General features: G+C 42.0%; 3 protein-coding genes across 6 annotated transcripts in view; 2 read left to right on the top strand and 1 right to left on the bottom strand.

The window, feature by feature from the left end:
* Window positions 1–27,327, top strand: part of slc4a10a (solute carrier family 4 member 10a) — a 352,554-nt gene that overhangs the window by 269,302 nt on the left and 55,925 nt on the right. The gene's annotated exons all lie outside the window — the stretch shown is intronic.
* Window positions 574–5,817, top strand: lims1 (LIM and senescent cell antigen-like domains 1). Of its 4 annotated transcripts, none has more exons than XM_083557801.1 (10): window positions 574–769; window positions 2,255–2,417; window positions 2,600–2,666; window positions 2,875–2,995; window positions 3,519–3,668; window positions 3,762–3,912; window positions 4,127–4,219; window positions 4,337–4,385; window positions 4,459–4,534; window positions 5,024–5,817. In XM_083557801.1, the coding sequence occupies exons 1-10, from the start codon at window positions 741–743 to the stop codon at window positions 5,136–5,138; spliced, it is 1,014 nt and encodes a 337-aa protein (XP_083413927.1). In that variant the 5' UTR covers window positions 574–740; the 3' UTR covers window positions 5,139–5,817. The 4 variants fall into 4 exon arrangements, with proteins under 4 accessions (XP_083413927.1, XP_083413926.1, XP_083413925.1 ...); XM_083557800.1 differs by having other exon boundaries at window positions 577–769; window positions 2,258–2,417; window positions 4,694–5,817; XM_083557799.1 differs by having other exon boundaries at window positions 578–769; window positions 4,694–5,817.
* Window positions 3,354–27,207, bottom strand: LOC310735201 (uncharacterized protein). Its single transcript, XM_083557808.1, has 7 exons — window positions 26,761–27,207; window positions 18,942–19,142; window positions 7,490–7,549; window positions 7,005–7,101; window positions 6,808–6,907; window positions 5,896–6,024; window positions 3,354–4,927 (listed from the first exon to the last, which is right to left on the bottom strand). The coding sequence occupies exons 2-6, from the start codon at window positions 19,087–19,089 to the stop codon at window positions 5,989–5,991; spliced, it is 441 nt and encodes a 146-aa protein (XP_083413934.1). The 5' UTR covers window positions 19,090–19,142; window positions 26,761–27,207; the 3' UTR covers window positions 3,354–4,927; window positions 5,896–5,988.

Genomic DNA, 27,327 nt, shown 5'->3' on the forward strand with positions numbered 1-27,327 from the left:
GTAGGATGTTTTGGTGACAAGGTGAGGGAGGCGAGATTGAGATGGTTTGGACATGTGCAGAGAAGGGACATGAATTATATTGGTAGAAAAATGCTGAAGATGGAGCCACCAGGTAGGAGGAAAAGAGGAAGGCCAAGGAGGAGGTTCATGGATGTGGTGAGGGAAGACATGCAGGTAGTTGGTGTGAAAGAGGCAGATGTAGAGGACAGGGTGGTATGGAGACGGATGATCCGCTGTGGCGACCCCTAATGGGAGCAGCCGAAAGAAGAAGAAGAAGAAGAAGAAGTAAAGTCCAGTCCTTGGTTAAAGTCCATTTTTGTGATTAGTGTCAGTTGTACGTGGCTTAGAAGTCATTGCAGCCTTCCTGTAATGTGTGGCCCATTGCTGTTATTTTTGTAGGCCATTGTGTGTTCTGGGAAATTGAGTTCCCCGACAAATAACAGGGTCGATTTTACACGTTTTTGCGCTTTTGACGGAGAAGCGCCTTTGTAAATAGTCCCTTATTCAAATGGTTGCGTGTGTTGTACACGACACCTAGAATTCGCGTTTGCGTTGGGGGCGGAAGTTTGTTGACGGTCCCTTGGCGAAAGGGTGGGGTCAGTGAAAATTCGGAGGAGAAACGCAGAGGGAGGAAAAGCGTTCGGCTGCGCGGCGTTTCAGCGCAGAACTGATTAATGTAAAACTGGTTTCAAAGTCGCCGAGTCTTAATCTTTTTTCCTGGATTAGCGGTGTAATAGGGGATGCTGGGTGTCTCAGAAATGACGGGCAGGTAAGATAAAGTTTAGCTTCGAATCCAAACACTTCGCTTTTCTTAGCCACAGATGCTACCTGGGTTCTAACTAACACCCATTTTATTGTTTATCAGCAATATCAACTTCTCTCTCTTTTTTTTTTACAACTTTAAATGCGTCCTCTTTTATTCAATGGATAAACATGAGCTAATTCTTTGTATAACTTTATATATAACTTTGTATAACCGCACATTGCTGAATATTATATGGCGGCCATCTTGGTTTACAAACGACGCGTCCCAAATCTCTCCCTACTCCCTATTAAAGTGCACTGCGCAGGGTGTGGAAGTAAACGTAGAGAATAGCGCGCCCTTTCATTAAGTCCGTTTGGAAACATTTGCGATGGAACCAACGTTCATAAATCGATTCAGGGGGGGAAAATGCCCTTATTTGGTCAACAGTTTGGGGGCGATACCATTTACGTTTTAACAGTTTTCTTTGTACATTTTCGAGGAAAATAACAGAATCGCGTACTTTTAAAAGGTTTTATCTTTTTTATTATTATAACATGTTTAATACCTGTTTTTCTTGGTTTATTTTAAATGGTTGATTTTGGACACGCCCACTAACATCCCTCCCCTCCCCCATGTGTACATATTTGAGCAGACATAAGGGAGTTTACACACACACACACACACACACACACACACAATCACAATCTCTTTTGTGAGCCAAGAGCAGAAACAGGTCATAAAACCCATAGATGTGCTCTATAGATACTCTATTTGTTTAATGCAGCACTTGAGGCACACAGGAAGTCCAAATCCGGAGAAGATAAGTGTCCTTCATGGGTTCCATGTAATGTCCATATTAGGGAACATCTCCTCATCCCCAGCCACATCACGCCTTGTCGACCTCAAGCGAAACCCTGAGGCAGAATCCTACAGGTCTACAGTTTTCCAGTCCATGTAGATGTATGGAAAGGTCCGGGTCCTCGTGTCCAATCTACAATTATTTTTTATTATAACGAAAAAACAAGACATACCGTATTTCGAAAGCACTTCCTTTTCCCCGGTCAATGGGTTTGAAATCAATTTCATGCAGAGTTTCTTAATATGCTTCATGAGGTTTTATTTGGATTTGCATTAGAATGGATACTAAATTCCCCGATTCTCCAAACTTTAACAACATGGGCTGTAACTGATGTTTTCACAGAATGTCATTAAGACGGGCGGGGGGGTTGGATGGGGCGCCCAAACTTTTGAATCCACTTACAGTATTTTAAAAGCACTCCCCCCCCCCCTCACCCACAGTGTTTACATTACTGTAGGTCGAGTTGCAGCTCGGGGAAGCGGGGAAAGTTTCCTTCGGGTCGCTCGCAATCAGGAGTATTTCCAGTCCAGAAATCACCATCAGATCTGTTCATTATTGTTCCTACTTCACTCTGCAGTCGCGTTTTTTCCTTCTCGATTCAACACAAGTCATTAGATCACAAAAAGTATTTGCCGTTCTTCTCCCTCCAGCAGCAACATGGCCAATGCCCTGGCGAACGCGGCGTGCGAGCGCTGCAAAAGCGGCTTCGCCCCGGCCGAGAAGATCGTCAACAGTAACGGCGAGTTGTACCACGAGCAGTGCTTCGTGTGCGCCCAGTGCTTCCAGCAGTTTCCGGACGGACTCTTCTACGAGGTGGAACTTAATTACTATTGTAATAAAACTCGCCTCCCAATTCCATTATTGCCTCATGTAATAATGTTTCCTATCTGGATGAACTTTTGTATTAAGCTAATGTTTTACACCAGAGTCCAGAATTCCTTGACATTTTGCTCTCTTTATTTATTTGTAATAATTTTTTCGCTCTGTTTCTATAGTTTGAAGGCAGGAAGTACTGCGAGCATGATTTCCAAATGCTGTTCGCCCCCTGCTGTCACCAGTGCGGTAAGATTGATTTAAATATAACACTCAAAAATAACCCCATGGTCTTTTCTTGTATAATTATTTCGGGTGGTAAGGGAGGAAACATGTCAAGATGCAAGAGCAGATGACTTACATTTTGTCCTAAAGCAAAAAAAGCACTGTAAATTGAGTGTTTGTATGTATAGAGTACAGAAAAGTAATCGGCGTTGATGCTTTTTTTTGTCCGTAGGCGAGTTCATCATTGGGCGTGTGATTAAAGCGATGAACAACAGCTGGCACCCGGACTGCTTCTGCTGTGACATTTGCCAGGCGGTGTTAGCCGACGTCGGATTCGTCAAAAATGCAGGCCGGTAAGTTTTCTACGAGGCTTTCTTTCAGATTGTATTGACGGTTATTGCGCTGAACGGGGGCATTTTATGAGAGCTGCTTTTCAGCTGAGTGCAAAGTGGAAATAGTTTGTTTAAAATATATAAAAGAATGTAATACCAACAAAAATAAATTGTTCGTTGTTGCAGTTTTATAAATGACCAGTAGATGGCAGTCACGTATGTTGAAGCTGCTATTGTTGGTACAGCTAAAGTACCTAATTAAAAAAAAAATATATTCAATTAAGACTCACAGTGAAGCAACTGTGCCCTTGTGTGTGTAAAACATTTTTTAAATGTTTATTAAATATGGAGAATGAATGTACAGGCACAAGTGTACAGGTTTTTTTTATTTTTTTTTATTCAATGTCAATAATTACTATGATCGAATCATTTATTAAATCTGGTCACATATGTATCATGTCATTTTATATCAGAAATGAGAACAACTCTATGTACAGTATATTCGTGTCACTATATTAATACTACACTATCCAATGTTTTGCAGCCATCTGTGCCGTCCCTGTCACAATCGGGAGAAGGCTCGCGGTCTGGGGAAGTACATTTGCCAGAAGTGCCACGCCATCATCGACGAGCAGCCGCTCATCTTCAAGAATGACCCGTACCACCCGGATCACTTCAACTGCAACAACTGCGGGTCGGTGCGCCGTCCAGGACTCTGTTGCCAGAACAAGTTAATCTTACGCGTGTGAATGGGAGCTGATAGGAGTGTTCTGGATCTGTTCCACAGTAAGGAGTTGACTGCCGACGCGCGGGAGCTGAAAGGAGAGCTGTACTGTCTCCCGTGCCACGATAAGATGGGAGTTCCTATCTGCGGCGCCTGCAGGAGGCCCATCGAGGGCCGTGTGGTCAATGCCATGGGCAAGCAGTGGCATGTTGAGGTGTGTAAACATTTATACCATTATACACATTTAGACATTGTTTTTAAGATAGTCAGTATTCCAATTCATCCCAAATGGGAATAGATTCGAGTTCAGGGAACTCCAACCCACATATCTTCATCAAGCTGGTTTTGTACACAGGGTTTATAACTTTATATATGATGATATTGAGATTTAAGCCATTCATTTAACAGCATCGTGTTTGTGTTTGCAGCATTTTGTGTGCGCCAAGTGTGAGAAACCCTTCCTGGGTCATCCGCACTACGAAAGGAAAGGGCTGGCGTACTGCGAGACTCACTACAACCAGGTACCACCGTCCCCCTCGTCTTCTGCCTCCGTCTTTTCCCTACAAAAGGACATTAAATATCCAGTGTGGTCATTTGAATTATGAATCTTCTCACCACCCCCTTTTGTTGTTTGACAGCTTTTCGGCGACGTCTGCTACCACTGCAACCGCGTGATCGAGGGAGACGGTAAGTACAGGAACCATGTGCGCTCTTGTTGTGTGAAGAACGTGCCATTTTATTAACATGATTTGTGTTACAGTGGTGTCGGCTCTGAACAAAGCCTGGTGCGTCAACTGCTTCTCTTGTTCTACGTGCAACACCAAGCTCACGCTGAAGTGAGTCTCACACACACACACACACACACACATTCACGCTCTCTTCTGTAGTGTCTGCTTGTTCTTCCTCCTTTTCTAAAAACACTTCTGTCCCCTGTTGCTTCCTTCTTTCTCTCTTTTGCTGGACCTCCACATCCCCCGTCCTCCTCGTCGTCACAGGGACAAGTTTGTAGAGGTGGATCTGAAGCCCGTGTGTAAGCACTGCTACGACCACCTGCCCGAGGAGCTCAAACGGCGTCTCGCTAAACGCGAACGCGACACTCGCGAGAGGAAGAAGAAGCCGGTCGCCGTCTGACTGCTGTCCTCCTCCTTCTCCTTTTCCCCCCTCTCCATCTGTACTCTTTCCTTTAGTGGGGGTCAGTGTGTTTCTCCTTTTCACCTGCTGTGTTCACCCTGCAAAACATGAGTTTACAGTGAATTCAACACTTCTGCAAAGCCCTGTAGGTGATTATTTTCTGTACAATCAGGAGTAAACATTTCTGTTCGCAGGAACAAGTTTGTGGAGTTCGACATGAAGCCCGTGTGTAAGAAGTGCTACGAGAAGTTTCCCCTGGAGCTAAAGAAAAGGCTGAAGAAGTTGGCCGAAACCGTGGCCCGCAAGTAGACGTCACCCGCAGGGAAACGGAACGAGATATTCTGATATTTTTGCGACACAGTGGGATTCAATTCAGTCGGCAGTATGTTAACGCAAGTATTATAATTCAGCCTGTGTGAAGCTTCACAAGCAGCACAGTGAGAGAATGTGCGATTTACACACTAGAATTTAGCACGAGACACTGCTTTTCTCATATAACCAAAGCCTGAGCTAGATATACACAGACCTACACAATGTGCGTATATATAAATGTTTCCTTTTTCTAACCATATGATCTGTGAGGTCAAGAAGTCTTACAGAAAAAAAACCCCTACTTTAAATAAATGACCCTAAAAAAAGATGAATCAAAAATTCCTACTATGCACAGTATTAAATACTTAACACTCAGATGGTCTTTAGCATAGTCTACACACACTTCACATTCCACAACCTCATTCTTAAGTGTTCCCTGAGAACATTCCCAAGAAGTCTTCTACATCTTAGACCAAAAAAATAAAAACAGACCACGAACACGTCGAAGGGACCAGCCCGGTAACTCAGTTTCCATTTTCATGCTGAAAAAAATATGTAACCACAAGCTGAGCATTATATGCAAATATATTCCTCTTATTTATGCAATACCATTTCATTGTATCTGCTGATTAATGCTTTTTAAAAAAGTGTGTAAATAAAAGCATGCAAGTATGTATTTTGGTGTCATTCTGAAACTCGTCACTAGATGGCGATGATGCTCAGTAGTAAAAGTGTGTTATGCAACACTACCTACCTTCAGGAAGCCGCTGATCTTAATGTAACGAATGTGACCTACATCACTCCTAATGACACCATTTGAAGTCCTGGTGTGTGATGTGGCTTGATGTTAAACTGAATTCTCCTCAGGTCTTTCAATCAGATCCTGTAAAGCAGAGGGGAACATTAACTGTGCCTTTTAAGCTCTAGAGCCCACCTCAATAATTCATGCCATGGAAGAATAGCCATCCTTGCCCGACTTTGTTATTCAAAGGTAAAAACAAATTGATTTACTGCATTAGACGTTTGGTTCTTTGCACATGTCCAGTTTAATGATTTGCCTGTGTGTGTGTGTGAGGTTCGGGACAGTGGGGACTAATAGTGAGTGACTGAAAATCTATCAGGGGGGCCGGATGCAAAGAAAATGCTGGTGGTTCAGGGCATTCGAGCAAGTGCTGAGGGTGTTTTTTGAGTTTAAAGGATCAACATTGGAAGGGAACATGGCAGAAGCCACGTGATTAGTGTTTAAATCGACCTGATGTTACGGGTTTACGAGGACGAACGCAATACGACAAAATCGCTCCGTTTTGCTAAATAAATGTAGTGCAATTTGTTAAATTGGTATTTTACCCCAGACTGAACAACATTTTTTAGAATCCTGGGCCAAAAGTCGACATGCGATATTTTAAAGTAATGACTGTGTCCTCGGAAAACATGAGTCCTACTACAAACAATTTTACGATGTATGCAGCTTTTTTTTCTCGGGGCATGGTGTGCGTAAATCCTGGCTTACATGGGGAAGAGAGAGCATCAGGATGCACTTTGAAGGTGATACACTGGTTGGAGTTCTGCTGGGAAAACCTCGGTACTGGTCTAAAGAACTTTTCACTTTTCCATCACCTAGACAGGCGAGTGTGTGTGTGTGTGTGTGTGTGTGTGTGTTGCTTACCCGGTGATGTTCTGCCGGAGAACACTTGGGTCCTGTGGAAGTTATTTCAGTGTTACACCTCTTGAAGGCCCTGTTGCAGCAGGATCTGTGCACATCCACACTGCAACACAATAGTTCAGAAACAGATAAGAAGTTCAAGGATGTTCAATCAACCTCCATATTTACCAGGACCTACTTCTATAAAAAAAAACTCGTACCGTGACACGAGCTCACGTCTCGACGGGCCTCCTGTGGCATACGAGCGAGGCACGAAACTCCCTGAGCCGGCAGCAGCCTCGGCCTCTTCTTCATCTGCTAGGAAAGAAATCTGCTAGGCTTACAGTCCCAAAACAAACAGGGCCGAGTCATGCTCTTGTGGCGAAGAAATTACATCAGCAGATGGTTTTTCCAGTGTTCAATTAAAGAAACCTTTGTACCTTTTGCTTGTTTAAGAAGTCAGAGTAAAAAAAAAATAACACTGGCAGTTCCAGCCGCTTTCAATAATAAAAGTATCAGTTTCTTTATAGACTCGAACGCGGGAGGGGTGGCTACAGATTTAGTAGGGCAATTATTGTTACAACTACTGTACGATCCATATCACGGCATGTAAAGACAAAGACGATCCAACACTAAGAAACGAAGATCAGTCAATATGCAACATTTCAATAACATTAAGAATAGGAAAAGGAAGACCAAGAGCTACCTCTGCTGCAGAAGATTTCACATGAATGCGCCTTGAATGAATGAGTTGGAAGAAATGTAGCTAAAATCAGATGCATGATTATACAAATCATAAGCAACATACGATTGTATAATTTAGCATTAACCTGACCATAGTTACAAGGCGATTAGTCAGGAAGTAGAGCAATTTATTGATATTAAAATATTACATTTGGGAAAAACAGCAGCAACAAGCAGAGGAACTTACTTGGGCCAAGAAATACAAGGAATGGACATTAGATAAGTGGAAAACTGTCCTTTTGTCTGATGGGTTTTAAAACATACGAAGGGTAAACGGACGGTTTCTGAAAGTGTGGTGAGGAGCAGCCGTGATCCCGTGGAGACGCTTTGCCCCAAACGGGACAATGACCCCCAAAACACACCTCTAGGTTCTGTAAGAGCTATCTGTCCAGTAAGGAGAGTAATCATGCAGCATTAATCTAATGCAGCATTTCAAGTCCAATTGGGTTTGGAATGAGTTGGACCGGAAAGTGAACGAAAAGCAGCCAACAAATACTCAATGCCTGTGGGAACTCCTTCAAAACTGCAGGGGAAACATTTTTTGGTGAGGCAAGGTTTTGGAGAACGGAAAACACGGTCACTTGGTAACATTCTATACATGTTCTTCCAAAGTTTGGATATCATCAGTATACAATGTTGAGAAAAATAAAAGTCAGTTAAAACCTTTTTTTTTTATCAAAGAAAAAAATGTCAGACATTAAAGAACTGAACACTTCTATATAAACACACGCATTTGAATCTAAATCTCGTTTAAATATCAGAATATGCCCATATATACTCATCAGGAATATCGATAGAAAAAGAAGAGAAGGAGAAGAGCTGAAAACGTTATATCATAAATTTGCTAAAAGCTAAATATCATCAGGTCAATGCGATGTTGAATATTTGTATCCACCTGTACAAAGCTAATTTTTCCACTTTATGATATGATGACTTGGATAATCAGGATATCCCATTTTTTGGCTTTTTCTCGCCTTATTCTTGAGCTCAAAGCCTGTAGTTTGAGAGCAAATTCGGAGTAATAAAGCTCTAAAACTATGCAAAGCTCCAGGATCTACACCCACTCCAGGAGCAGAGCCGAGGCTGCGTCATGATGTTCAGGGGGTTTTGGTGGGATTCTGTTGGTCTTAATACAGCTTAACCTTTCTGCCCCTTTCACTTGCTCGGGTGCGAGTTTTAAATGTCATCGGCGGACTCGTCTGATGAAAGTTTCCCTGCCTTCGTGATTTCATATGAAGTTATTAAGGCTGAGCAATCGGCTGTCGTGCGCCGATTTCAGTATCCGCACAGACACTGACATTATCATTGGATTATACGGAGACTGTAGTGGATGTTCTAATAAGTTTTGCTCGGAAACCAGGCTCGATCCCGGGGAGGCTGCAGCTCGTGTTATGACATTTACTCCGTTATTCCTGAACTTTAAGATTCCGCGGACCGCATTAAGCGGCGTAATGGATCTGCGGGGCTTCTCGCCGCTTAGCCTCCAGATTCATGGCGAAGAAATTCATGACTCTGCTCACATTCAGTGTCGGACAAGCGTTTATTTTGCAGCTAACGCGTCTAGAAAGTATAGTAAAGTACGGATCCGGCTGATGATGCCGGTTTGCACATCCGTTCACGTGTCGAAACCGTTTGTCAAATATTGCATAAACTACGAATAGATCTTTTTGAAGACGACGAAAAAATAATAAAAATGGTGTTTTGAGTAATATGTCTGATTAGAAAGTGGGTACAAATGTTTACTTTTTGGGAAAAGTCAAGGACAAGGATTAGATGTGTTGGGAACAGTGATAGTTAGTGATTCGCTGCTGGGAACGGTGGTGAACAGTGATTCGCTGCTGGGAACGGTGGTGAACAGTGATTCGCTGCTGGGAACGGTGGTGAACAGTGATTCGCTGCTGGGAACGGTGGTGAACAGTGATTCGCTGCTGGGAACGGTGGTGAACAGTGATTCGCTGCTGGGAACGGTGGTGAACAGTGATTCGCTGCTGGGAACGGTGGTGAACAGTGATTCGCTGCTGGGAACGGTGGTGAACAGTGATTCGCTGCTGGGAACGGTGGTGAACAGTGATTCGCTGCTGGGAACGGTGGTGAACAGTGATTCGTTGCTGGGAACGGTGGTGAACAGTGATTCGTTGCTGGGAACGGTGGTGAACAGTGATTCGTTGCTGGGAACGGTGGTGAACAGTGATTCGTTGCTGGGAACGGTGGTGAACAGTGATTCGTTGCTGGGAACGGTGGTGAACAGTGATTCGCTGCTGGGAACGGTGGTGAACAGTGATTCGCTGCTGGGAACGGTGGTGAACAGTGATTCGCTGCTGGGAACGGTGGTGAACAGTGATTCGTTGCTGGGAACGGTGGTGAACAGTGATTCGTTGCTGGGAACGGTGGTGAACAGTGATTCGTTGCTGGGAACGGTGGTGAACAGTGATTCGTTGCTGGGAACGGTGGTGAACAGTGATTCGTTGCTGGGAACGGTGGTGAACAGTGATTCGTTGCTGGGAACGGTGGTGAACAGTGATTCGTTGCTGGGAACGGTGGTGAACAGTGATTCGTTGCTGGGAACGGTGGTGAACAGTGATTCGTTGCTGGGAACGGTGGTGAACAGTGATTCGTTGCTGGGAACGGTGGTGAACAGTGATTCGTTGCTGGGAACGGTGGTGAACAGTGATTCGTTGCTGGGAACGGTGGTGAACAGTGATTCGTTGCTGGGAACGGTGGTGAACAGTGATTCGTTGCTGGGAACGGTGGTGAACAGTGATTCGTTGCTGGGAACGGTGGTGAACAGTGATTCGTTGCTGGGAACGGTGGTGAACAGTGATTCGTTGCTGGGAACGGTGGTGAACAGTGATTCGTTGCTGGGAACGGTGGTGAACAGTGATTCGTTGCTGGGAACGGTGGTGAACAGTGATTCGTTGCTGGGAACGGTGGTGAACAGTGATTCGTTGCTGGGAACGGTGGTGAAGAGTGATTCGTTGCTGGGAACGGTGGTGAAGAGTGATTCGTTGCTGGGAACGGTGGTGAAGAGTGATTCGTTGCTGGGAACGGTGGTGAAGAGTGATTCGTTGCTGGGAACGGTGGTGAAGAGTGATTCGTTGCTGGGAACGGTGGTGAAGAGTGATTCGTTGCTGGGAACGGTGGTGAAGAGTGATTCGTTGCTGGGAACGGTGGTGAAGAGTGATTCGTTGCTGGGAACGGTGGTGAAGAGTGATTCGTTGCTGGGAACGGTGGTGAAGAGTGATTCGTTGCTGGGAACGGTGGTGAAGAGTGATTCGTTGCTGGGAACGGTGGTGAAGAGTGATTCGTTGATGGGAACAGTGATTAGTTGTTGGGAACGGTGGTTAGTAGTTGGAAACGGAGATGAACAGTGATTCATTGCTGGGAACGGTGGTGAACAGCGATTACTCATTTGGAACTATTAGTAAAATATTTTTACGGACGGTTCTGTACTTCACGCTGGAGGTATTGGTATCTGGTATATGACTTTGCAGGGCTTGGTGAAGGAGATAAGAGGAAGCCGTGTCCTTAATTAAGTCCTTAATTGTACCACAGCAGAAGCACAGAAAAGAACGCCAACATGGTCTGTTGTCTGTGATGTCTACAGAAATGAAGTCTGCCCCGTCTACATGACGTGCTGCAGCAGAAACCAGGTGTCTCTGTTTTTGAGGGGACTTTCCTCCCCCTCCTTCTTTTTTTCCCTTTAAAACAAACTGTGTAATGAGTGCAGATGAAAGTGTAAGTCAGAGAGACATGAAAAGGCAGATTTGATCTCCCAGCAGGGCAATCCCCTGTACATCAAATACATCTAAAGAAAGAGCTTTAGAAAACGTCCTCGGACCTCTCCCACCCGGCACATCGTGCCTCGTATTTCACAATCTCCCCTCTGGACAAAAGATACAAGCTCTTAATGAATAAAACAAACACCTTCAGAAACTGTTCTCTTCTCTTCTCTTTCAGCCATGAAAGAACTCGTAACTGCTCTTCAGAGACCACAGCAAACAAACGGTCCTTCAGGAGCGACCTGGTGGGACATTTGCATTGGCTCTACTTAATAATCCGTACTTGTATTCCAATTTAAACCAGTGCTGCTATTGGAACGTTTCCGCAAGAGCAAGTTCGGCCTAAAGGGGGTGCTGTAGCACAGCATGGTTCGTGTTATTCCTTGATTAATAAAAAAAAAAAACTAACAAAACAACTAAACACCCAGAAAGATTTAAAATCATACATTATAGTGCATTTTGCATAATATGTTCACAATTTCTACTACAAATGCAATTTGTAATGTAAGGATTCACCTGTCAATCACGGGATAAAGATAAATGTACATCCTAGGGTGCAACTCAGGGTGGCGTTCTGAGCCCGCTGGTGTTCCGCAGGGTTGGTGTTTTGAGCTTGCTCCTTTTCTCTCTGTTCACCAATAACTTTGTGCCTTTACAAAACCCAAGAGTCATCATTAGATCACATGAAGTTGGCCTACAAGGAGTAAAAAAACATCAGGTGAAAACCAGCCAACACATTCGACACATTACAGGTGCCCAATTACCAGCTTTTAAACCCCTTCACCTCAGTAGATTTATGTCCTGTTGGGAGTTTTTTTCATTCTGATATGTTCACACTTTGAGTCATGATTTCAGGCGAAGTAAAAAGATCTTAATGAAAAAGAGGGGGTTCAGGGGTGGATAGCAGGATGATAGATAGCAGGATGGATGGAAAGGTGCATAGATGGATGAATTTTACTAGCAGTGATGGATGGAAATATGAATGCATGGATAGTGGGATGGATGTAAAGATGTATAGATTGAATGATGGATAGCAGGATGGATGCATGGATAGCGGGATGGATGGAAAGATGGACGCATGGATGGAAAGATTTATAGATTGAATGATTGATAGCAGGATGGATGGAAAGGTGCATAGATGGATTTATCTTACTCGCAGCGATGGATGGATGGAAATATGGATGCATGGATAGTGGGATGGATGGAAAGATGGACGAATGGAGGGAAAGGATTGATGCACGGACGGAAGGCTGGGAAGATGGACGCATGGATGAAAGAACGTATAGATAGCTTGGATGGAAGGCTGGAAAGATGAATAGACGAATGAATGGATAACAGGATTGATGGCTAAAAAAAATGGATGGATGGATGCATGATGCGATAGAGGTATGGAAAGATGCATAAATGGATAACAGGATGGCTGGAAAAGTGTGTAGACAGATGAATCGTGGCCAGATAAAAAGATGGGTGGACGGATAGGGGTACGGTAGAATTGAGGGATGGATAGCTAGATGGCCAAATGCTTGGATTACATGGATGGAAAGATTAGAAGGGGTAGAAAAATTGGAGGAAAGGATGGATGTAAATTCAATACTTGTAGGAAGTGTGTATGTATATATTTATATATACACTGCTGGTTGACCGTAGTGATCTTCTCGTGATCTTGCAGTGCAGTGCATCATCTGTTTTCATGTTATTTTAACATGCTCTTGACTTCACAGCCAAAGTCGGGTCATCCATTTTAAATCCAACACCACAGGCACAATCACCTGATTATTTCAGACAGATCGACAGGGGAATTGGACAGAATACCAAATGAGAGCATGCTCTCTCTCTCTCGTGTCTCCGAAGTGCAAAAAAAAAAGAAACGCAGGCAAATCCAGGTGGTGAGAGCGAGTGATTTATTCGAGCTCGACAGAAATTCGATGTGATTGAAGCTGACGCTTTCATCCCGTGGAAATTTGGTTTTATGATCAGTAGAATCGCATTGTGCGCCGCTACGGCGAGGAAAACAAATAAATAAATAAAGCTTTGTTTTTTATTGTCGGTTCCCACTTGTTCAGACTGTTCAGATAATATTACCCTGATGTATTGTCCGGTGTATCGGCGTCTACGCGGATTTTGGAACGTGGATTACGGTATTGAGTGCGACACCTTGCTGTTGTTCAATCTGTAATCAGTAACGACTTTGAAACCTGGTTGTTCTTTAACAATATACTTTGCGCACTCGATGTGTTGAACAGTGATCGCATTTGCTGTGGGTTTTTTTGTGTGTGTGTGTGTGTGTGTGTGTGTGTGTGTGTGTGTGTGTGTGTGTGTGTGTGGGCTTTATACACCATCAGAAATATCAGAAAAGGCACAGTGACTGGAAGATTCCAGTGAGAATAATAAAAAGCTCTTCATTCAAACCTGAAGAAACCAGACAAAGTTGCCAGATCTGAGCTTTTAATTCGATTTAATCCGCTTCCTTAATCTGCTCGTGAAAAATTATTCATTAAATACAAATTTGGATTTGCATAATTAATGACATTTTGCGGAATATTTTCAATTCTGTAACATTTTGGATGGATAAGTGGACAGAACGATATAGGGATGGAAGATGGAATGATGGTCGGAGGGAGGAAGTGAAGGATGGATGGTTGGAAAATAGGGAGCGATAGATGGTTGGCAAGAGGGAGGGATGGATGTTGAAGGGCAGGAATTATGGATATTTGGTTGGAAAATGGAGAGATGGATGGATGGTGGGAAAGAGAGAGGGATGAATGTATGGAGGGCAGGAAGGGATGGATGGATGGAAAATAGGGAGGGATGGTTGGTTGAAAAGATGGAGGGATGGATGGTTGGAAGGGGGGAGCAAAGGATGGTTGAAAAGAAGAAGGGGGGATGGATGGATGGTTGGAAAGGGGGAGGGAGCGATGGATGGTTGGAAAGATGGAGTAAGGCTCCAACATCAGCTCTACAGATCACAATGAATTGTACTGGAATGTGAGTGCACTCCAGACCTCCTCACCTGCATCACCACCTGACTTTACTAACGTGGCTGAATGAGCACAAATCTCCAAAAGCAGCTCTAGTGGAACATCTTCCCAGAAGTGTGCAGGTTTTATAGGTGCTATTTGGGACCAGACATTCAAACTGCAAAACCAATCCCATGCCCAAGTGTCCACAAACTTTATATGTACATGGACTGAAGAGCACAAGAAATAAATCCTGGTTCAGATGAAACTTTTCTGATACAAGAAAAGAATCCAAGCAGAAGGTTTCCGTTAATGAGTGTTTACAGTCATTAACTGGTAGCTGCTGTCAAGTTGTGCCCAGAACCTGCAGGTGTTTTTTTTACAACAGCTTATAGAAACAATTTAACGCTGAATAATTAATTTTAATCGAGACACAACATACATCAGCCCCCATCAGACTAAAAGTACAACCCAGAGGGAGCGATAGTGAATTAGCAGCATGCGTGGGTCCACAGATACGATCACGGAATTGGTTTATTTAACCTTCAAGTCAAACCAGAATGGCTGGTTTAAGAACAGCAAGAAAAGCCCTAAGCTTCATAACTCTGCGATCATGTAGGTTTCAGCAGCATGTGGCTGTTTACGGTTCCACACTCTGCTCTGCAGTAGGACCAGGAGGAAAGTCCTTCTCATTGGAGCTCCAGGGTTGCGGAGCTATAGGGTTTCTATAATTAGAAACCTGGGAAATCTATTTTCCGTATATAATAGTAGGGAATGTGACCGGAATTTACAGCGAGATGGGAGGCGAACTTCACTTACATGAGTTTAATCCAGACAGAATCGGGAAGATACTTTGGTGTGGATAAACAGATGGGTAGAAGGATGGATGGTAAAGATATTTATTTGGATGGATGGAAAAGAGAGATGTTGGATAGACAGAAAAGATTGTACATATGGATGAATGGAAAAATGGTTGATGGATGACAAAGGTGTGTATTTAGATGAATGGAGAAGACAGATGGATGGACAGATGGAAAAATGTATGGTACAAAGAGACAAAAAAAAAAAAAGAAAATTCACATATGGATGGATGGAAAAGAGATGGGTTGGAGAGATGAAAAGATGGTCATATGGATAAACCGTTGGATAGACGAAAATATATATAGATGGATTGAGAGATGGACAGATGGATCGATGGGTAAAAGGATAGTGTATTGGGTGGCCATAAATAGGACAGATGGCTGCATTCATTTGAACATAGAAAGGCACTTTAGAAGAGCCCTGACTTGCTTTTATCGGTAACAACCTGCACCTAACCGGAAAAGGCCGAGATCTTGATCACCCTAATGAGGCAGTTGTAGCTGACAAGGCATTTGTCTAACAACAGATAACAGCTGACTAGTCTTTTATCAGGTTTAGACTCCGAGTGCACCTGCCTTTAATGAAGCACCAATTTGGAGTCTTTTTAAGTTCTGAAAATGACCAGTTCCAAGTACTTAAGTGTAAAGAATCCTTCGATGGAATTCCTTCGACACATTACAGTGTTCATCCGAGGAAAATATTCATTTAGGATAAAAGAATACTCGGTTTTAGGTGTACTGTAAAAACCTTATCCAGATTTGAGTACTCGAAAGCAGAAGCTTGTTACAGATTTGTAGTGCCTTAACATTAATTGATACAACACACACACACACACACACATCAATACTGTGTCACTTGACCCTCATGTGGGCACTGCATTCCCCAGTTTGCCTAGCAAAGGTAGACTCAAGGCCTTGATACATTGTAAAGTCTACTTCATCTATTACCTCATGTTGACTAGAATACCTCCATTAGCTGGGAATACCGGAAACCATAGAACTGAACTGGCAAAATAAACACATTAAATGGACAGGTCTTCAGCTGGTAACTAGCATATGCATAAATTGTGCAATCAATCTGCATTTTAGAGGATATTTGCCTCCTGCGATAATACCAGAAATACCTGATCCTGGACCACCTGAACCTACTGGCAAAAGAAGAGTATATTAAACGAACAGGCCTTTTGTTGGTACCTAGAAAATATTACCTGCACATAAAAGAACCACGTGGTGACGATTTTGCACTGCCGAAGCTGAGCCTACAGTCAATCCGGTCTCATAAAAAATTACATAGTTCAAATTGAAAGATGCCATGTCTCTAACGCTACCCAATATGAACTGCGTACAAAATAAACACACGCCATCTCAGACTTTTTCTCCTCCCAGGCCTGTTGATGTTCCCAGAAACCACTTCAGCTTGAAAACATGCTCTATTAGGCGTTCCGTTTTTACATTAACCGCGTATTTGTGTAGTCAATTCGATTCTCCCAAAGCCTAACCAGAGCAGGCTTTTAAACTCATTCTGAATTTCCATAAAGTCATTATGTAAAATTTTGACTCTATTAGAGTAACAATTCCCAGAATCTGCTGTATTCAGTGATTTTTATTTATTTATTTATTTATTTATTTATTTATTTATTTATTTATTTATGTTTTCGTTCCACTCACATTTCGAAAGAGTTTAATGTTCACTATAAACATTTACTGATGAATTTCTGTTTGGAAAGAGGAAATGAAAAGTTTGCTGCAACTAATATTTATCTAAAATATGACAAAATAAAATATTATATACTATATATATATATATATATATATATATATATATATATATATATATATATATATATATATAAAATGCTATATAATATTTTATATACACTTGGGCTCTCACGATACCAGAATTTTGACTTTGATGCGATACCTTAATTAAATATTAATGATACCAATACCAAATCGATAATATGGCAAAAAAAAAAAAAAATGTGAATAATTAGTAAATAAATAATGATTTATTTATTAATATTCACCATGTTTGCTGACTGTTTTATTTAATTACACAGTTTTATGCCTCGTTTGATCACCAACCAAGTCGGAGCGCATCTGATAAAAAAAAACACACACTCGATGCGAGATAAAAGCAGAGCGCTGCCCAACACACTGCCCCTAGTGTCGACCACTCGGAACGACAGCTGTCTTTAAAAAAAAAAAAAAAAGGGTACTAATAAAATAAGGCATCTTATCAAGCAGGGCCATCGCGATAACTTTTTAGTACCGGTATAGGCATATAAGGCGTCTTTGGATGCAGTAGCATAAATTTTCCCTTTACCTTTTTCTTCCTTTTCTAGGAGACCTAAACCTGTTCCAGCACGATAATGATCCTGTGCACAAAGCCAGCTCCACGAAATTATGCTTCACATGGGTTGGCGCGGAAGATATCGAGTGGTCTGCCATAGAGCTATAAACCCTAATAAACCTCCATACATCACAACCCTGAATGAGCACAAATGTCCACAAAATCTAGAACATCATCTTCCCGGAAGAGTGGAGGTTAGTATAAAAGCAAATAGGGGTTTAGGGCCAAATTATGACAATCAAATAATATTGTCCACAAACTTTTAAACATAGTGTAGACTGGATATTTTACTACCTGGAACATCTGCTTACCTGCTTTTATATAAAACTCTGGATTGTGTGAAATCCATCTTTGATGGTCACAGTAGGGGGAGGGGAAGGAAAGGTGTATAGAAATAAGATAACCCTAGAAACAAGATTTATTCCAACACTACTGGAGCAACTTTACACAAATCCACAAACATGACAAAACCTAATTTCATGCGCTCAGAATCAATTATCATCTTTACAATCCTTATTTAAGAGAACTCCAATCAAAAGAACTGCTACTACTTCTTTCGGCTTCTCCCATAAGGGGATCAGCGAATCATCCGTTTCCATACCCCCTTTGTCCTCTACATCTGCATATTTCAACCAAACTACCTGCATGTCTTCCCGCACCACATCCATAAATCTTCTCCTTGGTCTTCACATCATAGTCTATGGAGACTCCTGTCTGACCTCGTCCGTCAATCTGTCCACCACCCTACAAACAGGAAAGGGCTCAGAGCCTAACCTTGATGCAGTCTGTCGTTCCTACTGCACACTTTACTGCTGTCACACTGCCCTCATACATGTCCTGCACCACCCTCACATACTTATGACACACCTGACTTTCTCATACAATACCACAACTCCTCTCTTGACACCCTGTCACGCTTTCTCTAAATCCACAAACACACACTGCTCACATTTTAACTGGTTTTTACAGGGGAGAAGAAAACTCTTTCGGTGGGGTCACTCCAGGTCATGGCTATGAAATCACATGTTGGATAGGTGAATGTGAGTGATTTTGGACACGGGACTCCAAGGTGTATGCATGTAAATATGTAAATAAAATTTTTATTTTATAGTTAACTTTCGAACGACCTGCATATGTGCCACCAGCCACCCACCTCCACCAGCCACTCAATGCCTCCAACCGCTCACCTTCAACCTCTTCCACCAGTCAGAGAACAAGTCAAGTCAAGTCAAGTTTATTTGTATAGCGCTTTTCACAACAGACATTGTCTCAAAGCAGCTTTACAGAAAACAACAGTGAAGGTGAATGGTGTGCGTTTGTCCCTGATGAGCAAGCCGTGGCGACAGTGGCAAGGAAAAACTCCCTTAGATGTTATGAGGAAGAAACCTTGAGAGGAACCAGACTCAAAGGGGAACCCATCCTCATATGGGTGGAACAACAGAGAAGAGCCTTGAAGTATACTTACCACTTATCCTGAGAGAAGGTGGTACCAGTCGAGCAGTGCTGGAGGATCTCAGACAGCGTGGTGCAGTGCAAGGTGCAATGACGTCTTTAAGGTATAAGGGTGCTGGTCCATTTTTGGCCTTGTAGGCAAGTATCAGTGTTTTGCTCATCTATGAAGATATGTCCGCCAAGCATGCCAAGATCCGAGTGGAAGCCGTGGTATCTGAGGGAGGGAAAGAAATGAGTTGAGGATATGCAAGGATATGACTTCACCAAGAAAGTGGGTATAGAGAGAGAAAAGGAGGGGACCAATTACTGAGCCTTGTGGGACACCAGTGTAGAGTCTTCATGGGGCAGATGTTGACCCTCCTCCATGTTACCGGGTACGAGAGACCTTACAGGTGGGAAGCAAACTATTTCCATGCTGCTCCACGGATACTGAGGAGGAAATCGCTCACTCATTGACACAGTGCTTCTCAACAGAGTTTACTTACTAACTTTTTTTTTTTTTTTTTTTTTTTTTTACTGTTCTTTTGTTACACTTTTACTGTATTTTCATATTAAAGAAAAAACATGGCAAAATACAAATTAAAACACTGCCAATAAGAAGAAACAGGTTTATGAACATGTACAGAACATTGTTGTAGGGTTTCCCGACACCAGAGGTAAACCAGCGTTAATGTACAGAGTCTGTGTTTCATTAGTGATTCATTTCAACACGTTTCCTCCTCACTGGGTGTTTTAATAAGTGAGGGTTTAATGAGTGAAGTCTGCTTTCTATCCTGATTACAGCCCGAGAGTCTGCTGTTTAAAATTCTGCTGAAGACACCAACCATCTCTCTTTTTATATATCACTCTCGCTCATCAGTTTTCAGGTGCTTCATTGGCATGACAAATAATTGTAGATTTGTACTGCCAAAGCATCACAAATAGAGAAATACAAATAATTAAAATTCCAATAAGTTCAAATAAACAAAAAAATAATGCACATATATTAAGAACAATATAAAAGTGCTACATAGAATATTTAAAGAAAACAAATATATATATTATATATATATATATATATATATATATATATATATATATATATATATATATATATATATATATATATATATATATATATATATATAAATTCTAACAATTAAAAGAAGGATGAGACAGATCACCCACTATTCCTAATATTGTGGCAGTCAAACATCTATACAACAGTCTTGATCGATTTCTTAAAGGATAGGGAATTTATTTATTTATTTGACATTTTATGCTTCTGTCTCTCTCACACCCTCACCAGAGACGTGCGACTTAACTTTAAAGAAAGTTCTACAGGACCGACCAAATGTACCTCGTCTCAACCAGCTTCTTCAAGGGAACAGGATGAACAAATTTCAAAGGTGACATTCAGCTCTTTGTAAGAAGTTTTTTTTCTGTTTCGAACATCTTTCTCCTGATCCTCGACTTCGGAATGGGACCTATTGAGAAATCGCTCTCCTCTTCTATCTGCAATGCCGCATTCGAAATGCTCCATCTGTCCATTCAAACTGCATCCTAATTTCTCTTCCATTCTCATGCCTTGTACCGAAATGTACAATACGTACATGTACCCGAATGTGTTTACTCCGACTAATGGAACTGACCGAATCCAGGGCGCTCGCAGAGAAGTTTTAGGAGGAAAAAAAAACAAAAAAAAACCCCCACCAAAAATAGTTTTTTTTTTCTCCACGCTCGAATCGTTAAGTCACACAGACCCTCGTTATATAGGAACAACGAGCTCAAATTGGTACGTAATAATGACAAAGTGAAATACATTTTCCTCTTTAAGAAAAAGGACCATAAGATTATCATCCAATTCCACATCGTATTTTTTATGTTATAACAACCTCCACTCTTCTGAGATGTTGCCAATGGTGACAGTGGCAAGCAAAGCTGAGATGGCATGAGGAAGAAACCTTGAAAGGAACCAAACTCTAAAAGGAACCTCATCCTCATCTGGGTGGCAGCTTGTATGCCAATCACAAGACCGGTCATTCAATTAAGACCTCTGTCTCTACTTTACCTCTGGATTGATTTTTCTTCAAATGGAGACCCACACTGTGCAGCTGATTATGGTTCCACCTAAACAACCTAAAGATCCATAAAGTTACTGAGCAACTCCAGAACTGTGAGGATGGATTTGTACTTGAATGAATATCAACATTGTGCTACAATGGATCAGGACCACAGGTTGCATTAACAGTTCTGCATTTCAGCACCAATCACTGAACAGCACCTCAATGACGATAGAACTGGAATGAACAGTCGGTGCTGAGGATGAGGACGGGTTCCTTTTTTGAGTCGGGTTCTTCAAGGTTTTCTCCCTCATGAAGCATCAAAGAGATTTTCCTAGCCACAGGCTCAATCATTTGGTATAAATTTCCATTTATAAGGAACAAATAAGTGCTTTATCTCTGTAAAGCTGCTTTGAGACTAGGGGTCTCTCTCTCTCTCTCTCTCTCTCCCCTTTACAGTGTGGAGTGTTCGCAGCCATGGATCATGTCCTGTGAAATTTACACTGCAAACTCATCTCGTCGCCGTTTCACACACGAGAAAGACATCTTCACTCGAGCAAAGCTCAGAGACCAGTCATGTTGACAGCTCCAGTTAGCTCAAGCACTCCTCTCGGAGAAAAGCTCACAGGAGGGCAGGATGAGAAAAGATGTTCGCTGGATTCCTGATATGGCTGGACGGACTGGCGAAGAACCCGAAGGCCCGGATGTTTAAATGCGCAATTATCATTCAGTAATCAATGCCTGATATGAGCTATAAAAAAAGGAGCAGACAAAAGGCTCCGGATTCTCTTCCTGCGATGTTGTGTGTTGGCCTGAGCGACGCAGCGTGGCGCTTTAATCTACAAACCAAAGGCGGCAAATCAACTGGGATGCAGGATGCATCATGCACAGAGAGAGGAGGCTTTCGAAGCGTGCGAACCCGAGCGACGTGTTCATTACCGGGACGTGCCTTCGTTTTATTCGGCCTCTTCTTTTAATGAGGACCTCGCAAGCTTCCAGGAGAAGGTGGCTATTGCATGATGAAATAGCAGACACCGGTAGTGTGTGTGGACATCCAGTCACCAAAACTGACGCATTCATTCACAATCTCTACGAACACACAGGCTTAAGATCTACACAGGCACACGATGCAATTAAATATAAAGTGTTGCTTTCAGGAGACATCTTCAGGATCCTTTCACAGGAACAGGACAAACTCATTTCAGTTCCGAATGTTCCTGCTTTAAAATGCAATGTACTGGGAGACGTCTCTGCACTGCTCCACTATCTCGAATACTGCGTTTGAAATCTCTCTTTTCAAACTGCATCCTCATTTCTGTTCCGTTCTCGCACTTTATCGTTCGACTGAACCCTACAAGTCGCACATCTGCCCGAAATACGTTCGCCTCCGAAAACCTTGGACAACTTGATTAAATCCAGGAGAAGATCCTGGAGAAAAGGGACAGGCTTGTCGTGGAGAGTAAATGCAAAAAAATATATATTTTTTATAAAGAGTTTATATATAAATAAATAAATAAAAAATTGGGCCAGAATTTCTTATACAAATTTTATAAACATTTTCTAAACATCAGATAAAAAAATAATACCAATTATGGTGTTATTGGTGTGTGACGTCTTTGGGCGTGCTAGTATGAAATTTTCACTTCACGTAAATTAAGAGACCGAAACGTGTCCCAGCATGACAGTTATTTTGGGTCTTCTGCTATAGAGCTCTAAGCTCAACCCTACTGATTATGTGAACGCTGACCGCACCCCGGGCGTCCTCATGTCGCCTACATCAGTACCTGACTTTCTAATGCTCTTGTGCCTGAATGAGCACAAAATCTAGTGGAACATCTTCCCAGAAGAGTGGGGAATATCATACGGTTTAGATTAGATGAGTTGATTGCACAAGCAAAAATCATACTGCTTGCAGTCACTTAACGCAAATCTAACAACACGGATCCGTGCGTCAATTGGAGAGAGCGAGTCTTTCGCACCAAACTTCAATCAACGAATCTGTCTGCTAGAAGAACACGATGTCACAGGTGTCTAGAAACAGCTAATCAAATTTTTCACACAACCATCAAATACGAGAGGCAGAGCCTGGTTTTGCGCTACCTTGACGAGCGAGGTTAATGAGTTTCCCTCGGCCTTCGAACAGCTCGGATCGACATGCACATAATTGTTTTGTTTTCTTCATTAAGCGAGGATTTAATCGAGGCATTAAACAGCTGCTGCGGTTAAAGGCACCCCGCTCGCTGCGCTTGATTTATTTCTCTCCCAAGGGTCAATTGTCCACTGTACCCCATCCAAGGAAGGACTAATTGTATTTTGCAGTAATTGGATTTCTGTTTTTTTTTTTTACTCGCTAATAATCAATTAGAGCAGTGAGACGTGAGCTGAAATGGACTTGTGCAGCTCTCTGGGTGCTGAAAGCGCACAAACGAAGTAACACGTACAAAAACAATGTAAGTAAAGTGTTTAGCCGGCTTTGAACATTAATGGCTCAGTTAGAATATGTTTCCAATTGAGGTTTTTTGTTTTCTGGACCTGAAAAGTAAAAGGTACCTCTAGAACACAGAGGGATAAGGACCTTGTTCAAAGGGTCCCAAGAGTGGCAGCTTGGCAATCCCAGGGTTTTAACCTCTGACCTTCTGATCCGTAACCCAAGATCCTTAGCCACAGAAGGTTCAGAGCCTTGCTCAAGGGCCCCAAGAGAGGCAGCTTGGAGATTCCCGGGGCTCGACCCCTGATCTTCCGATCCACGTAACCGCTAAGCAACAACTTCCCAGTAGGAGACCTGGAATGAGATGTCAAAAAAAACTACAGACGGAGGGGGCAAAACTTTTGCACATAGTAAAATTGTAAAGCAGAACTGAGCCATTGTGAGCTTTTGGTGGACACCTGAGTATAAGATTAAATTTTTGAACATCCCATTCTACGCTGTTATAATAAGCTCCACTCTTACGGGAAGATGTTCCACTAGATTTTGTGGAGATTTGTGAGAGATTCATTCAGACATGAAGGTGTTGAATCAGGTACTGATGTCAGGGTTCCAAATCACCAAATATCCATATTCTTACTCCAATTCTGGAACTAATAGTGTTTTTCTTGGGGGGTTGTTTGTTTGCTTCATGCTCTCTGCTCAATCAATTCCAGACCATGATTTGGATCCGTTCAATAAACAGCCTGCTACTGTATCCCATCAACTTCACCTCAAGCAGACCTGCTGTGAGCTAAAATATACAAACATCTAGGAAATCGGTTAAATACAGTGGCAAGAAAAAATAGGGGCACCTTTCGGAATGTAATGGTTTTCTGCATAATGCTGATCTGATGATCATCTAAGAGTACTGACAAATATAATGTGCCTAAATAAAACCGCCCAAAACATTTGATAATATAATATATTAAGATCCAAAATGGCTTCAAAAAAACAGAGCCCAGACCTGACCCAATAGAGAATCCCATGGAATGACTTGAAGAGAGCCATAACACATGAGCTGTCCAAAGAGAACAGAGCTAAAGCAGTTCTGCCAGGAAAACCTTTGGGCAAAATAGTGTATCTCCAGTATGGTTTAGAGACAGTTGCATTGAGTAAAAGACAGGAGGTGGAGCTGGAGGTAGCAGAGCGGAAGATGTTGAGGTTTTCGTTGGGAGTGACGACGATGGACAGGATTAGAAATTAGTTTATTAGAGGTACAGCGCATGTAGGACGTTTTGGAGACCAAGCAAGTGAGGTGAGATTGAGATGGTTTGGACATGTGCAGAGGAGGGACATGGGGTATATCAGTAGGAGAATGCTGAGGATGGAGATACCAGGAAGGAGGAAAAGAGGAAGAGCAAGGAGGAGGTTTATGGATGTGGTGAGGGAAGACATGCAGGTAGTTGGTTTGAAAGAGGAAGGTGTAGAGGACAGGGGGGTATGGAGACTGATGATCCGCTGTGGAGACCCCTAATGGGAGAAGCTGAAAGAAGTGTATCTCCAGTATAATGTGTTGTACAGAGTTGCACAGGGTTGATGTATCATCTTTGACTTGATTAAGCACTGTGTTGTAATAAAATGTTGAAAAGCGTTGGTTAAGCAGGGTTGCTAAGAGACTAGTTTCAACTCCACTCTTTTTTTTTTTTTTCTTTTTTTTTTTTTCCTAAAAGGCAAGACCTGGAAAAAAGTTTCAAGATTTTATAAAGGCTTCCAGAAGTTCTGGATGTTAGACGGGACAGTAAACAGCATGGTGTCAAAAATCCTTCCAGTGTAATGATTCTTCCAGCAGTGTCTTCCCTCATGTTCTTCAATTTATTTGAGCTGTCATGTGCTGATCTGATCTAATCTGGATCTAAAGTAAGATTGGACGGTGACGTGAGACCTGTGGGTTGTAAAGGGGTGTCTGATCATGACTGTTTTTTTTTTTTTTTTTTTTTTTGCATTTACAGCTTTTGTGGGAGGAATTGTGTTAGGTAGCGAGTGGGTGGGGAAAAAAAAACGCTCACGAATTTTCATTTTATGCGAAGGAATATTACAGTGCTAAAGAACCACTAAAGCAAAATAAATAAATAAATAAAATTAATAATACTACAACAACCACTACTAACACTACTTATAATTAGAGCAAGAAAAAAGGAGAAGTAAAACAAAAAAAAGTTAAAGAAACAAAAGGAAAAAATAGGAAGAAAGAAGAGGAAAAAGAATTAGAAGAGATGGCATCAGAAGAAGAAAAAAGAAGGGGAAGAGGGAGAGGAAGAAGAAAAAGCTGTAGAAAAAGAATTAAAAGAAGGGAAAAAAAGGACATGACAGAAAAAGAAGGAAATGAAGACAGGGCAGACAAAAGAGAAGCAGAAGAAAAAAAAAAAAAAGAGAGAAGATGAGGGGGAAGGACACTTTTCAGATTTTTTTTTAATTCAGTGTCTGGTCTTCGTCGTTATATAGAAATGACTTATCAGCATTAGCGTCTTTTCTTGTCCGTCTACTTCTTACTCCATCTCACTTCCTCCAGCACTCAGGAGTGGATTATCAGTCACGTCTCAAAATAAAATCCCCACCGTGTGTGTGTGTGTGTGTGTGTGTGTGTGTGCACGCGGCTGGACAAATGCCGGATTTGCAGTTTAAGGATTTAATTGAATTCTGAGCAAATCTATTCAGCAAGTTGATCTTTAGACTCTGTTTGCCATCACCATCTCCTTTTTCAGCTTTACAGAGAAGAACAAGATAAGTTTCAGCTCGGTAATGGCACGTGTGTGTGTGTGTGTGTGTGTGTGTGTGTGTGTGTGTGTGTGTGTGTGTGTGTGTGTGTGTGTGTGTGTTAAATATTCATTTTAACTCCTGTCAAAGCATTCCTAAAAAGAAGAAAATGAAGGAAGAAAAGAAGAAATGGAAGTAAAAAAAACAAGAAACAAGAAAAAAAAACAAATGGAGAAAGAAGAAACTGGAGTAGAAGGGAAAGAAGTGGAAGGCGATGGAGTAGAAGAAAACAAGTAGAACAATAAGGAGGAGAGGAGGAAGAAAAAAGGTGAAGAAAATGGAGAAGAAAAAGAAGGGCAAGAAGGAAAAGAAAAAGTAGAAGATGTAGGAAAGGAAGAAGGAGGAAAAACAAAAAAGAAAAAAATGTGAAAGAGAATAAAAAGAAAAAGGAGATTAAAAAAAGGAGGAAAACATTGAAAAAATAAAACGAAGAAGAAAAAAGAGAAAGAAGTTAAAAAATGTATACAATTGTGACCAAGTTTGCAGTAACAGTTGTGGAAATGACCTCACATGGCTGCAAGTGTCAGGTGTGTTTAAGTTTTTGTTACTTAATTATAACATTCAATAACCTGTAATTAAGTCACTCATCATCCTCCATAGTGCTCGAGTGTGTGCATGGTTTCAATCCCCTCTTTGTCAGTTTCTTGCACACACACAAAAGCAGTGAACTCTCCATCCTTAACAAGAACCTTGCCTTGTTCGACAGAAGGCACGACTTCAAAGTGCCCCCTGAACGTCGTGACAGGTTTTGCAATCAAATCCGAGCCGTACCTCCTGAGTAATTCGGCGTTGTCTGTAGGCTGCCTGGTTCAGCAGATGGCCAAGTAGAGGCGGTTTCATTACCAGCACATCCTCAGGGCTCTCAATCAACACACTCTCTCTCACTCACTCTCTCTCTCTCTCTCTTTTTCGTCACTGCTTCTGTCTTTCATCACCAGGAGGGAGTAATTCCAGCTCGGCTCGCTTGGGTTTTCTCTCCTGCTGTGAGCAAAAAAGCGGGGAATCGACACATGGCATTGTTGTGTTACACTGGATGTGGTGGTTTTATCAATTAAATATTAACAGAACCATGAAATATCGACTTTAGATCAGATTTCTAATTAAAAAAAAAAATTCTTCTTCAAAAACAACACAAT

The sequence above is a fragment of the Silurus aristotelis genome, assembly GCF_946808225.1.
Source record: "Silurus aristotelis genome assembly, chromosome: 13".
In the NCBI taxonomy this organism is placed as follows: Eukaryota; Metazoa; Chordata; class Actinopteri; order Siluriformes; family Siluridae; genus Silurus; species Silurus aristotelis.